At 33.5% G+C, this 15,738-nt stretch overlaps 1 protein-coding gene across 1 annotated transcript; it reads right to left on the reverse strand.

Moving 5' to 3' along the window:
• Window positions 1-4,693, reverse strand: LOC128997771 (protein yellow-like). Its single transcript, XM_054423448.1, has 3 exons — window positions 4,595-4,693; window positions 2,771-3,062; window positions 1-1,522 (listed from the first exon to the last, which is right to left on the reverse strand). The coding sequence occupies exons 2-3, from the start codon at window positions 3,054-3,056 to the stop codon at window positions 531-533; spliced, it is 1,278 nt and encodes a 425-aa protein (XP_054279423.1). The 5' UTR covers window positions 3,057-3,062; window positions 4,595-4,693; the 3' UTR covers window positions 1-530.
• Between the last annotated feature and the right edge of the window lie 11,045 nt (window positions 4,694-15,738).

Consider the following 15,738-nt stretch of genomic DNA (forward strand, 5'->3'; position numbering starts at 1 on the left):
TTGTCATGGTAATTTCTTATATTATACGTAATAATGAGTCTTAAAACATTGCTTTTGTTATGTTCATGAGATTACTGTCAGCAAAAATGGTATTTCAAATTAATACCAGATTACTTCTTGAACATCTGGGGAAGTGAAGACCAGTACAAGCTTATAATGGTGCAGGAATATTAGGTGATAACTCCATAAACATATACATATATAACTATTGCTAGTATTTTTTTTTCATTTATACCTGATTTGCATACTAACTATACTGAAAAGTAGTCTTACAAGTTATTGTTGCCTTTTTTATTGGTAACAAGAGAGCTTTGGTTGAATTCTATTTTTCTTTAAAGTACATGATACACTGAGAGTAATACACAGAAAGACAGTGGTTGTTGACAATCGTCAGTCCTTAAAATGGCATACTTTGAACTATGACAGTCAACTTAATCAGTGTTAAAGTCTAACATTGTCCAATACTGGTTACAGTGGCAGCATGCAGACTGCAGTAGTTTACCTATAGCAATACAGCAAATTCTTTTACTCTACTCTTGGCAACAAGCTGACGCAGAAACTTTGGGATGATATTGGCAGACAGTTCCTTTGATAAGAGAATCGACGACTCCCACAAAGACTCTCACAGTGACTCCTTTGTTTGTGTAGAAGAATGTTCGCAAGTCGCATGAGAGAGCTGCCAGTTCTCGGTCTTTAGTGAGGACGAGATCACTGACGTAGCGGAGTTCCGTTGACACAGCGACCTGTGCCTGGGTGAGTGGTCCAAATTTGCTGTGATCACCGTTCCAACAGCTGATAGCATTGTTGTTGAGGTCGCTGTAAAACATGACACCTGTCTTCTCGTCCATCACCTGAGCACCGGGAGTACAATTGGAGCAACGTTCGCCCAAGTAGTGAAACAATGTTGAGCTTTTAGAACTGCAATAGTCCTTGTCTCGTAGGAACTTGGTCGAGGTGATAAATTGTTTGTTACTCAATTGAGGGCTTGCGTACAAATTGCGATGACGATCAGAGTACATTCCGCTGAGACAAATCGAATCTATATTTACTCCTGCAAATATTTTTTTACCCTCGACAAGAAAACTGCTTTTCAAAGGTTCGAGTTGAAGGTAATTATTTTCTATTCTGTACGCTATATTTTCTGCGTAGTTGTACACAATTAACCCAGGAACCATAACATCTGTTATGTACGCAAAAGCTTTGTTGCAAGTTTTTGGCGTTACATCCACTACTATCTTTCCCAGAGATGAATTTTTTGTATTTGCTACAGAAGCATCAAAATTGTGAATACGCAAGAGTTTATCTGTTTTTAGGTCAAATATCAGCAATTTTGGTTTTTCAATTTGGGTTCTGTTAGTCAGTTTTTTATCGTATCCACTATCTATGACCCATAGTCTGCCGCATGAATCCACAAATGTACGTATAACGGATATGATCTTGTACGGATATTTGCTTTTTCCATATATGTCATTAGCTTCCCAACAAGGATAAGGACTCAAGGGTGCATTCAATTTACCATGACCTGAAAAAGTGAAAAATTATAAGCCTTAATAAAATAGTACAACTCATTAATTGTTTGATCTGTTGAAAACTAGAAGAGTACCCGTCCTTCGTACGGGGTTGGCATATAAGTATGAAATGCTTAATGCAGTTATACTCGTGCTCTGCATTTGTAGTGGGAAGGACACATTTTGAGAGAATTTGGTTCTTTAAATTTAAGGTATGCTATAGTTTAACACATCTACCATACCCATAATGTTCTACCACTGCACCTAAACAATAGAAAAAAGTAAATTATCAAACATTCGTACAACATCAACAATTATTTATTAAACTTAAAACATAAACATAATTGTAAACAATCCTACTTTGACAGTTCTCATTCCCACAGCTTTTTGTTGCTGCTTAGTTTAAATTAGCTGTTTTCATAAGTATAAAAAAATAGTGCTGCACTCTGTTGGGATCGATGTTAAAACCCCATTTTCAAATCCGTCAAAGCGCAATTGTACATAATTTTTGTAAATCTAAATGTTTCCGCGTGTGTTTATGTGTAATGTAATATTGACAACGGCAAGTGCAAGAAGATATGTTTGACGGTTTGACTACTGAAGATTTGAAAATGGGGTTTTAACCCTGAAACTATATCGTCATAACAAATATAGGATTGATTGATGACAGATTGTAGTAACCTCATTTTATGCTATTAAGATAAAATCATTTGAAAACTGATCATGTTCAGTATTGGGACAGGAATGGTGTTCCCATTCTGCTTTTTCCATTCAACCCCGGTTTTTCCTCAACTATGTTATTCTTTTGGAGAATAAGTCAACTGTTGTTGTTTGCTTGTTTATAAGCATATTTTGATCACATTCGGAAAATGCATTTATTTTATACTAAGCTATAAACATTTTACAAAAAAAACTTTTTTACCCTCCCTGTTGCAGCAAACCTAGAGTACTCGTTAAACTAATGCTATTTAAATAGGGAATAAATGTGATATTTTTAAGGAGACATTTTAGTGTAAATCCAGTTAGGCAAATGAAAATTAGATTGCAGGTTTGCTGCGGTGGGGTATTATTCACTATTAAAGCCAAGCACCACTTGGTAGTGATGACTTACTTGTGTTTTTTTTTTAAGGTAACTGAGTCAGACCACACCAATCTTCATAATAATTATGCCTAGATGTAATTTTATACAAGCAAGTAGTTTTTAGTTCCAAATTGTGCATGTTTAACTATTGAAAGGTTTTAAGTATCAAAAAATTACTTACCTATTTTAACTGTGTTTAGGGTACTCAAAACTCCAGGCATAAATCTAGGGATGGCCATAATCATTTCCTTCTTGTATGGATGAATGGCTATTCCCGTAGGAACATTATTCTTTGGTATAAATTTACCAGTAGCCAACAAATTTTTCAACAGTTTTTGATTCTTAAAGACAAATTCAATATTTTCAGGACACCATTCAAAAAGCTTCTTTAGCTTTCCTATATCTTTTCCATAATTTGATTCAATTGCGATGGTAACTGTGATGAAACAAATGATGAGAAGTTTCATCGTAACCTGAAACCAGTTGAAACTTCATTATTAGATTTGTAAACTTTCTTAAGATTAAGATTGATACTTTTTGGAAAGTATCTTTTAATGTAGCCTACTCCATATTCATTTCACTTTCACCTTTTTAACTATGGCAAGACTTTTATAAAAATTATAAACTAATTAAACTAGCCTCGATATTTTACTTCTTATTGAGCTTTGTGGTATCAAGCATCCAGAGTACAGTACCGTAATTAAATGTAAGAAAAATAGAAACATGCACTCTGGGTTGATGGTCAAGAAACTAGTTATTGATGTTTTTCTGTAATTTTTAAAGAAAATCTAGCTTTCTTTAGCCATTATAATATTGAATTGGTTGTTTGCGTGTTGATGTCTCATGGTAAAAAGTCCATAAAAGTCAATCTTCCATAACTGCAGACATCTTCCATAAAAAACTCAAACTAAAGCCAGATAATTGTATTTCTTCAACACTATGTGAAATAAACATCTCATGTTATACAATTTCACATTTGATAATGCACAATTCCTTAAGAAAAATTAACCTATCACCAATTGATATGGTATAAAACCACTTCTTATACTGTAATTATAGCAACACACCAAATTTAATTGGTTTTTTAACTTTTTTGAATAAATATACATCCTTGATTTTTAAATTGTTGTAATCTAAATTAATTTAAAATAAATATTAATAAAATATATAAAATTATAAAATAAATAAATATTATCTTGTCATTATAGTTTAAAAAACAAAATACTGCCATTGACAACTATTTTATAATTTAAGATAATTATTGGGTTTATTATTTTTTTTTTACAAATCTTGTCAGCATCAGAAAATAATTATCCTCTGCTAAAAGTCTGTTTCATAATTGTTGTAGCACTACTTTTACTGCAGAATTAACTTGAAGAATATTTTTACCAATCCTGTTGTAACAAACATATAAGGTTAACCTAAGTTCAACATAAATTGAACAGCTGATGATAATACATAATTTTTGACATTCTTCACATGTTAGTTGTTTTTATTTTTAAAAGGCAACTGTATAATCTTTTGATGATTCATATTTCACAAAATCCGGAAATATTAGTTATTTTGCAATCGTAACATTTCATGCTATTTGGAATTTCCATTTAATAACTTGTTAACTTCTTATCACATGTATAAAGTTCAAGTTAGTGATAAAGACTATGAATCTTATCCTACAAATAACATTACATGAGTCACCAAAAAATTAAACTAAATAATTACTGAGATAATTAAAGATTTATTTGAAACAACTATAAATTTTCTTTAAATTATTGGAAAAAAATTAATCTATTTAAGAGCTACAGCTATAATTAAATAATAACGGAAAACCTAAGAATAAACATAAAGAGTAAGTTTGTAATTTGTTTATTTATAATTTCTTTGTAATTTAGTTCAATTTTTTTATCCTTAGTGTGGCTTTGTTTGTTCTCTAAAGGAAGATTTTTCACACCATAGTTTTTTTACATTATCCACCAAATTAGGTAAAAAATTAAAAAATGTAACTTACCAATGAGATCCTTTCACGGTTTAAATATTACCTATGTTCTTTATAGAGACAACTGCCAAAGAAAACTACCTTCTAGACATTTTCAGCTGATCATGGAAACTAAATCTAGGAGTTTATCTTATGACCACTTGTTAAAGCAGTTTGTTTATTTTTTGCCTTAGAGTTTTGACTTATCAAAGTGTTTCTGCAATAACATGTGTTTGAAAGCCACTTGTTAAGAGTGAAATGAGGTACAAACTAACTTGTTCATGTTAAATAATGTAAACAAACAACAAAATAATGCAATAATTTGGTCTCCCTAAAATCTGTACTGCAACCACATTTCAGTAAAGTTTGTGGAAGTATTCTAACTAATCTTGGTCTAACTATAAAAGCATATTTAATTCAGGTTAACTATAAAATATTAAGATGTAATTGCCAATTTTAGGTAAACTTTAAAACTTAGATAAAATAAAAATAAACTATATGAATAACAAATCATTATCATCCATTCCATAATATAACATTGGGGAGAACTATCTAATTACTATGTAGAGCAAGGGGTGTTGGTAAAATTGTATTTACAAAATATCTTTTTGGGTGCACTCTGCACTCCCCCCCCCCCTTACGTCAAAATCTATCTTAGGAAAACGAGAGATTATTCTAAATAAATTCCTAATAACACTAAAACTCAAAGATAACTATTAAAAAAAAATCATATCAGCTGATTGGCAATGAAAAAAATTACTGATGGCTAGGAAAAAATAACTTTCTTACAATGATAATCATATAATAAAAAAAACTTGAAGGTTTTTTGACAACTTTCGTTCATGTTGTGGTATTTTGGACCTAGAATGAAAATTGAAACCTACCAGTGATACTTTTGAATGGCTTTTATTTGTGTTTTACTAAACTAATAATTGTTTTTTTTTACAATTTCATTTTATGTTAAATAACAACTACACTTGGTTTTTATTGTGTATATAATTTAGAGGTATTGGTTAGGGCACTGCTTTATGATCTTAAATATTACTGTGCTCTTTGAAAATTAAATACTGTATGTAGATTTTCCTATTTGGCAAAATCCTCTAAACATAAACAAAATATGTAAATCCTATAGCCTAATGATAAAACAGATTATACTTTAATCACTTTTCATTGTGATTTAAAAGATTTTCAAGAATTGTTTTATTCTTATGTTTATTTAATATAAACCTGGAATTATGCGAGTTGTCCATGCTAAGAATAAATAATGTTTATGCAACAATAAACCAAGATGGCGGCTTGCGAGGATCTTGCAAGGGTCAAGTTCAAGGTCACTGGACAATGCGTTGTGTCAAGTTATCACATAGTCCTGCCTTATCTCACCATCCCCATCGACATGGTATTGTTGTCTGGAATTTGATTATTATCAACACAAGTTTATACTTGTCCACTCGACTCTATTATAATAAAATGTTGATACTCGGTCTATGATTTAGCGATTGTGTCTGAAAAATGCTTGAGAATCTTCTGTGATTCATTACCAATGATATTGATAGCAATTTAAAAAATCATCAATGTTTGAAAGATGTTCTATAGTATTTCTTTGACAATTTTTGGAACTAGTAAATTCCTCCTCTAGCTGTCCTAGCTATTTAGTAATACCGTACTACATCTCCTTTTAATTTTATTTTGGCGTAGAATTTTTATTTGAACATTTAATCTTATCAGTGTGTAATACAATTTAGTTTACCTTATCACCTTCCTCTTTGAAGATGCATATAACCACAGCCACCTCTAATATAACAAGATTTAGCAACAAGCTATCTTCATTCGTTTCTGAAGGATCATTGAACTTTAAACTCACTTGCCATTCAAATAGTAAGATTTACCTCACAATACCCAATAATATTTCAAATTGCATACCTCCGAGTTTGTGTATTTTTTAAACTGACTGAGAATTTCAAAGGAAAACCCATAAGAAAGCTTTAAAGCTGCATATTTAGAAGTTAAGAAAATTCCAGAACGTTCTCGTACCATCCCGCATTTTATGATTTTTTATGTCATTATTATGTACATAACTAATTGCTATAAGGTTCAGAAATAAACAAATGTTAATTCTGTAACGTATAATTGCTCAATATTCCGAAAATGTTTGAAATTAATTAATCCGACAATTCGACATTGTTCACAGTTATCCAGAAAAATAATCAATAGTTATTTTACAAATTTCGATAAAATACATATTTTAAAATATTCCCACTACAATCCCACGCCATATGTAACATTCATTCATTTTAATTAAAGCCGAACACGTTTCGCAGAGTGTTCAACAGGCGTCATCAGGGCGAAGCCAATTTCATTTTATGACGATGTAAATTCTCTCGCGCCGCCCCTTGCGGTGTTTGTGAGGTCATCTAGAGTTCGCTCCTTCGTCCAACAATCGACTTTGTTCTAGGTTTGGCCAATCAATAACTAGACTGAAGAGTACCAAAGCCATAGAAAAGCCCCAGTATTCCCATACTGAAACATCCATCACGTCTTCAGTAGCCTAACTTAAGTATATTGCGAACGTCCTCCAAATTCTGCAACAAATTAATTAACGTTGAATAATCTGTTTATTTAATGACCCCATAATACATGATTAAACAGTTCTTAAAATAACCTCGAATACTTTATTGAATTATCTATATCACTAAAATGTTAATGCAAATCATCTTTGGAATACTGTTTGCTATAGTTGTCAGTACGTTTATACCAAGAGTACAATTCATCAATCAACAAAATCGTTGAAAAAATGTTTAGCAAAATTGTACAAATTACGACAAGCAATGAATGATTCCAACAGGTATAACCTTAAAAGTGCCTTAGAAACTTCTACGATTGTCGTTAACACTAACGCGAGTTGTGTGAACTACTTTACCTACGACAGTATTTTAATTACTAAAAATCAATACTCATAAATTCTAAGAAAGGTTGTGTTTTCGTGTACAACCTCCCATTGCCACTGACAGTGAATAGTGATGCAATGAAACATTTACCTAACACTAACTAATTACACCACTCAACAATTAAATTAGCCTGAACAGCTGATTAGTTGAAGTTCGAATCATTACAATTTTACTTCTTCTCTCTCAATCCTCGAACCTCATTGGTCTGTTACCCGTGTTCTTTATGAGTAAAACTACGCTGTTATGAAGTAAACAATGCTGTTATGTGAAACTTTTCAATTCTAAGAACTGAGCTGAAATGGCTACTTTAAAAAACGTTCGTAGGTAAAGGTAAGTAATGCAATCGCTGATCTTAAGCCGGCAACGCTTATGTTATAAAATAAAAGAACAGTCGAAAGAAACAGGTAAGGGAAAGAGTGTCCCTAAATTTTAGAATTGTGGTAATTTTAGAAAAGTGGTAATTTGACATCGTAGTTCTTAATCACAGTTTGAACACATAAATCAGCTGTTATTACGACAGTATTTCTCTTATTTCACCTTATGTTCACACGGTTAGAAAAATACAATTGGTACGAGGATGGAATGAGATATCAGTTCAAGCTTGTAAAAACTACAGTAGTTATATTATTTGTCCGTGTTCGCCGAGCAAACATTAAATGAGTGATGAGGTTTGTTGGAAAGAAACAATGGCTTGTATTAGACGATAAATCTTGCATTTGCCGAGGGACGACCATTGCATCATGCTGGAGTTGATCATGACACAATACGAGCCTTCGGTGATCAACAAGCAGCCTCCAGCGATCAACATGCAGGATCCTCATCTTTGATCTGAGGACTGTTGATCACGCCTTACGCCTGGGTTGTTTGTAAATAAGTTATACTGTGTTGCTCTGTCAAATGGATATATATTCTGTAATGTGTTATAAGGGGCTGCAGTATTTTTGTCCTACTTTTACATTCAAAGACGCTATACTATACAGGGTGTCCCGTAAGTAAACAGCCAAACTCCTGACTAGCTTTTGCCTTATTCTACCCCATTTTACAACTAAAAATCGTAGTATTTCAGCTATTTCGATCTTTTTGAACTTGGTATCGTTTGCTAGGGAATTTAAAAAAGCTAAATAAAAGTGTTCTTGGAATTTTTTCATAAAATCAGCCGTTTTTGAGTAATTTAAGTTTAAAAGATTAAAATGGCAGCCATTTTGAAATTTTAAGTTGAATCAAGATGAAATTTTTTTCTAACATTGGTCTTTTCTACCTCAACCTACATACCAAGTTGTATAAAGATCGGGTGAAAAATTCAAAACTAAAAATTGTTATGTAAAAAATACAAAATGGCGGATATCTGGTTATTGAAGCAATTTTGGAAAAATGTTATTCTTCATTTCCTCTTTATTTTGACCCATAGAACCATTAACCGGAGTTTGGCTGTTTAATTACGGGACACCCCTCTATAACCGGGAACCGTCTAACAAATTACTACATAGGGTCATGCTTGGTATTATAAATTACATAAAATCACAGACTGTCTGTGATAAATCCATTGGTGATTGGTGATTGGGGAGCGAGCTGGTCTAGGTAGAGTGCGAGCTTCAGTGCCCGAGGTCACGGGTTCAAATCCCGCCAATCGCCAATGGAGTTTATCCATGTGATAATGCCGCAACTTTCTACGACTAGCCTGAAGTAATGAATGTGTAAAACTGTTCAGGGATAGAACTAGCGCCTAGGATGTGAAAGTGGGACATAAAAAATTGGTGATTGGTGGGATTTGAACCCGGGACCTCGTGGACCGAAGTCCTGCGCATACGTGGTCTAAGAATTAAATCTATGGACATTTAAAAAATCAACTGTACTGTTAACGCAGACCTTTTGTCAAATGAAAAGAAAAATAGAAGCTTAAAAAAATGCTAGTGAACAATTATAATAAAATTTAAAATATGGAAAACAAAATTAAATTAAAATTTAGAACAAAATAAATAATGTAGCTTGGGCTCAAAAATGCTCCAACAACGAGGCTCTATAGTCTATATCCCAATGTCAAGTGCCTATTCTTATCAACCACTTCATATTTTCAACATATTCATCCTAAAACCTGCTTCTACGATCTTGATATAACATCTTATCTTATTTATTTAAAATCCACTTCTTCGAGTAATGCAGGCTGCCACGATAGAAAATTTCCTCTCAAGAACATTATGTCTCCAAACCTTTTTAGCAAAATACTCACTGATTCTCTGCAAAGTTATTTTCAATAACACTTCAAAGTGCAGAGCAAATTGTAAAATGTAAAGCAAAGTGAAAAAAGAACAACGAAAATATTTCTTCTAGGCACAACTTTTGGTGATCCTAAGACTAATACAACTTGGTAATTTTACAACTGATAAATAACACATACACAAATAAACAAAATAAACCAGAACAACGTACGAACTTGATGCTAGGAAAAATAAATAAATGAAAGAAATACAATTTTTAATTGGAAATTAACTTTAGAATAAGTATATAAGTTAAGGAAGCAAAAATAATGCGCAAAGCAATAACTAGTGTTACATTAATTTACAATCCTTTTATCCGGGAACATGTTTACCATAAGCGTGCTGCAAGCGTCGCCCGCGATCAGATTCCGACTAACCGCACTTCACAGAAGAAAACTCTATCAATTTATTAATGTGTATTCTTGATAAACTGTTGTAATTATCGTCGACGTCATCGAGGAGGCCTTGCTCGGAGGACTTCCCCCGTACCCCTGTAGCAGCAGGCGTGGTGCTCATCGATGACGTCACTTGGCTCGTTGTTGTGGGAAGTTCAGGAAGCTGAATATAACCTATGCTCCATTGTTACGCCTCGTATATTTGTTTGTGTTTTTATGGAGAGTTTTGGCTTCAGTTGGCCTTGCAGTGCTGAGAAATTTAACACTCTTGTTTTAAATCACGTGTATTTTGGAATCTAAATACAGTAGCTAAAATAAACAGTACTGAAACTGAATCAGCTGTTGCTTCTCGATCAGCTGAGTCAATAGTTGATTGTTGGCTTTGTGTTTATTATTTCTTTCTTATTTGAGGTTAGTTTTATCATAGAATATTCTTTAGCTCATACGGAATTGGACGTGCGTGTAGGCCAAGCACACAATGTTACGTTTTCAAGAACATTTCCACAAAACAAAAACCCGCCTAGTAGTTCCGTGCTTCTTAGTGTTGTTGAAAATATTTGAAGAACAAGTAGTGAAAGAAAAATTAACCACGTTTATTAGGATAATGAAACAACCCCTATTCATAAAAAATATTCAAAACCTTTAAGAATCATTTTTTTGTTAAGTAATAAAGTAGCCATTTCAGTTCAGTTCTTAGAATTGAAAAGTTTCACTTAACAGCTGTTTACTATCATATCAGCATAGTTTCATTTCATATCAGCATAGTTTTTCTCATATCAACACAGGTAACGGACCAATGAGGTTCAAGTATTGAGAGAAGAATTAAAATTGTAATGCTTCGAACGTCAACTAATCAGCTGATCAGCTGATCAGTTGACAATTTTAATTGTTGGTCTTACTTGTTCCTGTTGATACTCGCGTATTCTTAACCTAAGTTGGTGGAAGTTAAAGGAAGGTAGACTAAACTGTTTTAAAAATGTCATTTAGTGAAATTGAAGTTGACGAGATGGAAATGAGAGCACAAACTGCTTATAATATTCTGAGATCTAACTGTAAGTGAACTCTTTCACTATAATCATTCAGTTGTAAAAAAAAACAAAAAAAATTAAATGCAATATTTCCCTAATTGTACCTGATAGGTACAGTATTTATGGTAAGAATGCTGCTAGCAGAACCTATTCCCTGAAAAAGGTAACTTATTATTTAACGAAGTTTTACAAACACGTGATTACATGAAATCAGCTGATTATACATACAATAAGTCGTTGCATCACTTTCAGTGGCACTGACAATAAACGAAAATATAACGTCTCTAAGAAGTTATGAGTAGTGATTGTTAGTAACTAAAAACCAGATTGTTAGTAATTAAAAAACGGTCGTAGGTAAAGTAGTGTACGCAACTCGCGTTAATAGTCTTTATGACACTCGTAGAAGTTTTTAAGGCACTCGCCAAGGCTCGTGTCTTAAATTTTCTACTCGTGTCGTAAAGACCAACTTAACGCAATCATTGCGTAAACTACTATTGTATGTGTATTGTAATGGAACAAACTATTAAATAATAGAAAAGACTTTATTAATCAAGGTGATTGTTTCGCAGAACAGCTTCTGTCATGCAACATCAAACTAAAATAATACACTGCAACAAATACCTTGGAGCTAAAAAGATATATAAAAGCTTACAAAACATTAAGAATTAATAAAATTATAAAACAGCTTTAATACTAACGGTACAAGAATAGTAGAGGTTTACAATGTACCTTCATGTCTTTCTCTATGCCATCTGCAGACCTGAAAACTACAGCAGTTCATTGTACAATGTCGTACTAAAATAAGAGTACCTCTTCCCAATCTTAAGACCCGTTGTGGAAAGAAGAGGGAGTTTCCTATAGCGAGCACTACGTACTTTTACATTTGGGAAAACTGAAACAAAATTAATTAAGATCAGAGGTATGAAAAGATTGCGTTAATAAAAAAAGAAACACCATAGAAAACTGATTGAGTGCTAAACTACTTCAATCGTTCTTGAAAGAAAAGCCTTTACCTGAATTTTATAATCATTATGTAAGCTAAGGAACACCTACCCAGAAAACAAGTTTCTTAGACTAGGAGAAGTTTCTCTTAATAGGAAGCTATCTTCACTAAAAACAGTTTTATAAATAGTATCAATAATTAACCAACGTCAATTTTTGATGTGAGATTATGCAACCCTTTCTATTTATTCTCCACGGTTCTTATCTTGGATCCATAACAATGTGCAACTGACAATACATTTTGTAAACTTACACTTTCTGTGATTAACATTGATTTCCGCCAAGTATAGAGTGTGCAATTACCTCTGCAGTTGCACTTTAGAGTAGGTCTGTAACAATTAGTCTGTGTCCGTTCTATATCTAGAGCTGCGTCAATGAGGCAAATGCCAGTTCCGATAATCCACCTTGAACCCATGTTATGTTATGGTGCTCCGTCAGTCTGGTAAAGGCTACTCCAATGACACATATAGCCTAGACCTACCTACATGCTACACGATCCTACGTCATTGTCCATCGTGTCCACCCACGGAGTTCCGATTGCATCAGCGGTTCGAGATGTTCGACTATAGCCTGTTTAGAGGTCTTTGTCTTTTCGGAGGGTCGGAGGTAGGAGCAAATTCACTGAACCACTCTCGTGAATATTAAAATATTTTGGATGTGTAAACAAAATTGCATCTGTTCAAAGATGCATGGGGAGCGAAGTCTGGTGGTATAGCACGGGACTCCGGTCTCTAAGGTCTCGGGTTCAAATCCCACCAATCACCAATGGATTTTACTAAGTGATAATTCCGCGACCTTCTATACCTAGCCTAAATTAGTGTGTAGATTCTGAGTCAGAGCCCAGCTTCCCAGGATGTAAAGATGGGACATAAAACAAAAGAAAAGTACTATATATAGTCTGTATGATTTAACCTGTCTCCTGACTCTTTGTCTACTTAGGACTGGACCGGGACTTAAACCATTGGCCATTCCCTATGTAGACGGAAGGTAAGGCAGGTTCCATCATACAGGGTATAGATGCACAATTATTTGATGAGTCGGTGACTTGGTGGATAGCGCAACGGAATACGGATACAAGACATCTAGACATCGATGTCTACGGTTCGCTTCCCGGATTCACCAAATATTATCAGCACAGTTCAATCTAGTAGTCTTCCGACTCTCCCTTGCTTTGCTTCAGACCAGCATAGATAAGCTCTTGAGACAATGTACACTGACAAAAATAAATCTTTAAAAAAGAGACCACCGGCAACCATTAAAAAAATTTACAATCTTACACATTAATAGCGTACTCACAACTAAATTTGTTCCCTAATATTTACAACTGCACGAATCCTTCCAATTCCCGGTAGACGTCATATTAATTCCCTCGATTAACTTGCCGATATCTCGACCATTAAATCTTATGTTATAATGAAGAAGGAAAAACAACATAAAAATAGCACGAGTAAACCGAGCGAGACTGCGCCAGAACAGGTTTGGGTTGGGCGAGTGGAGAAGGAGGATCTTCGTACAGCGCCAGCAACTCAGGAAATCCCCAAGTTGCTCTTCAACAGAAGCGGGTCATGGCCGGACTTGATCTGAGAACTTCAGCATCCACTTCTGGGATATCCTTAGATCACTCGACTGTGGTCTGTATTTAGATTTGATATCTTTAGCTCCACCGATTCCTGGAACTTGCAAAACTGTGAGAGGTTCACGGGGTCAATGGATGTAGTAGATGTTGTGGCATTCTAGACATGGACTAACCAACACAAGTAGACTTCTCATCCCATTGTAAATTTGATGCTCGTTTTTCGTGTCTAGTTATGTCCGGTGACTCTGGTGGCTATCGTCAACAAAATTTTGTTTCTATTATTTTAGAGTTCATGATTTGTGCTTTAATGTCTGGTTACATTACAAGAGGATGAGTTATTGATTATAATTATGTTGTTTTATTTGGTTAAACAGTTTTTTAAATGACTGAAATAACAAGAAACAAATTGTAAACAAAACACGACCTCTACAGTACACCGGACGGAACTAACGATAAAATTGGCTTCAGCTGTTCCATAAGGATGGGAAATCTACTAAGGGAGTACGTTTTAGGTGGTTTTATCTATGGTAGTATCCAAGAGGACACATTTTGGGGAGTTTCTAAAATAGTGGAAGGGAAAAGGAAGAATTTACAGATAAAATATCCACTGGAAACAATTTTTATAACTGTATGTGTGTTTTAAAATATATCAGGAAACAATAATATCGCAGAATAAAAATCGCCTTATTCATCGAAATAGTTGATTCATTTATCACATCACCTTACATTTAAATACGAGAGAACTATTTCCTAACAATAGTTTTCACCAGTTTTAACGAGCAAGTAATTCCAGATCATACTTTACATTGACTATTTAACTTCATTTATTGTTTATAAAAATAACCGATATACAGAACGTAAAATTTCAGTCAGAAGAAATTAGGCGATGAAAGAAAAGAAATGTATCGATCTTTGATAATTGCTGCATTTTTTAATAGAAGTGGTAAAATAAAATTTTCAGGCAGTTATTATCTTTTATGTAAATCATATAAATTTTAAATACATTAGTTCAACATTTCAGAGTTGTTATACAGGGTGTCCCGTAACTCTCTGGACACTTGTATATAGCGTTATTCCTTAGGTCAAGACAAACACATTTCACCATAGGAACATGGGTCTGTGGTGTCTAGTTTACCAACTGTCGGTATTTATGAGTTTTTTACAAAAAACCTAATAACTCCTAAACGGTTTAAGATACAGATTTGATATTTTGCAAAAATGTTAATCTTATCAAGACCTATTATCGTTAGAAACTGTACTAAAAAATCATTAACCGTTTCAAAATGGTGGCCATTTAAAATATTTGATGCCAAATTTCACGAAACCGTTAACTTTACAAAAAAATTGCAAGAGACAAAAAAGTTTGTAAATTTTATATAGTTTTCAATGATACCTTATTTGTTAAGATTGGATAAATAACAACAGAGAAACGTGTTGTTTTCGTAATGTATGACCACTTTTCTCCATTTAAACAATGCTAAACAACGTAAAAGGAGTATTAGCATTGTTTAAATGGAGAAAAGTGGTCATAAATATAAATACCGACAGTCGGTAAACTAGACACCACAGACCCATGTTCCTATGGTGAAATGTGTTTGTCTTGACCTAAGGAATAACGCTATATACAAGTGTCCAGAGAGTTACAGGACACCCTGTATAATTATTTAACACACTTTATATTTTAACACAACTTCAAACATACAATTTCATTTTTGATGTTAGCCTCCGGATTACGTTGAATATACAAATTGGTTTAAATACTTGTTTCTATCTAATACAATAGTTGCAAGGTCACGCAACTAGTTTCAACTTCATGAAGAAGTCGTCTTCAGGCGTCCAGAGGATGTCAACAAGAAGGAGGTATTTAAAACAATTTATACAAACTTACACTTAAGAAAAATGTACTGGGGATGAATACAGTAATTTATAACCTATGGTAGATGGTTTCGTCTTGACGAAACTGCAATGATGAATTT

This window comes from Macrosteles quadrilineatus, unplaced genomic scaffold (assembly GCF_028750875.1).
Source record: "Macrosteles quadrilineatus isolate MER2022 unplaced genomic scaffold, UCM_ALF_1.0 Scaffold_7__1_contigs__length_78375512, whole genome shotgun sequence".
Classification (NCBI taxonomy): domain Eukaryota; kingdom Metazoa; phylum Arthropoda; class Insecta; order Hemiptera; family Cicadellidae; genus Macrosteles; species Macrosteles quadrilineatus.

Excerpts from the sequence above, each read along its gene's own strand:
- LOC128997771 (XM_054423448.1), bottom strand. The coding sequence starts at position 3,056 with ATGAAACTTCTCATCATTTGTTTCATCACAGTTACCATCGCAATTGAA. Across the intron at positions 1,523-2,770 it reads CCTAAACACAGTTAAAATAG|GTCATGGTAAATTGAATGCA; the intron begins GTAAGTAATTTT and ends TCACTTTTTCAG.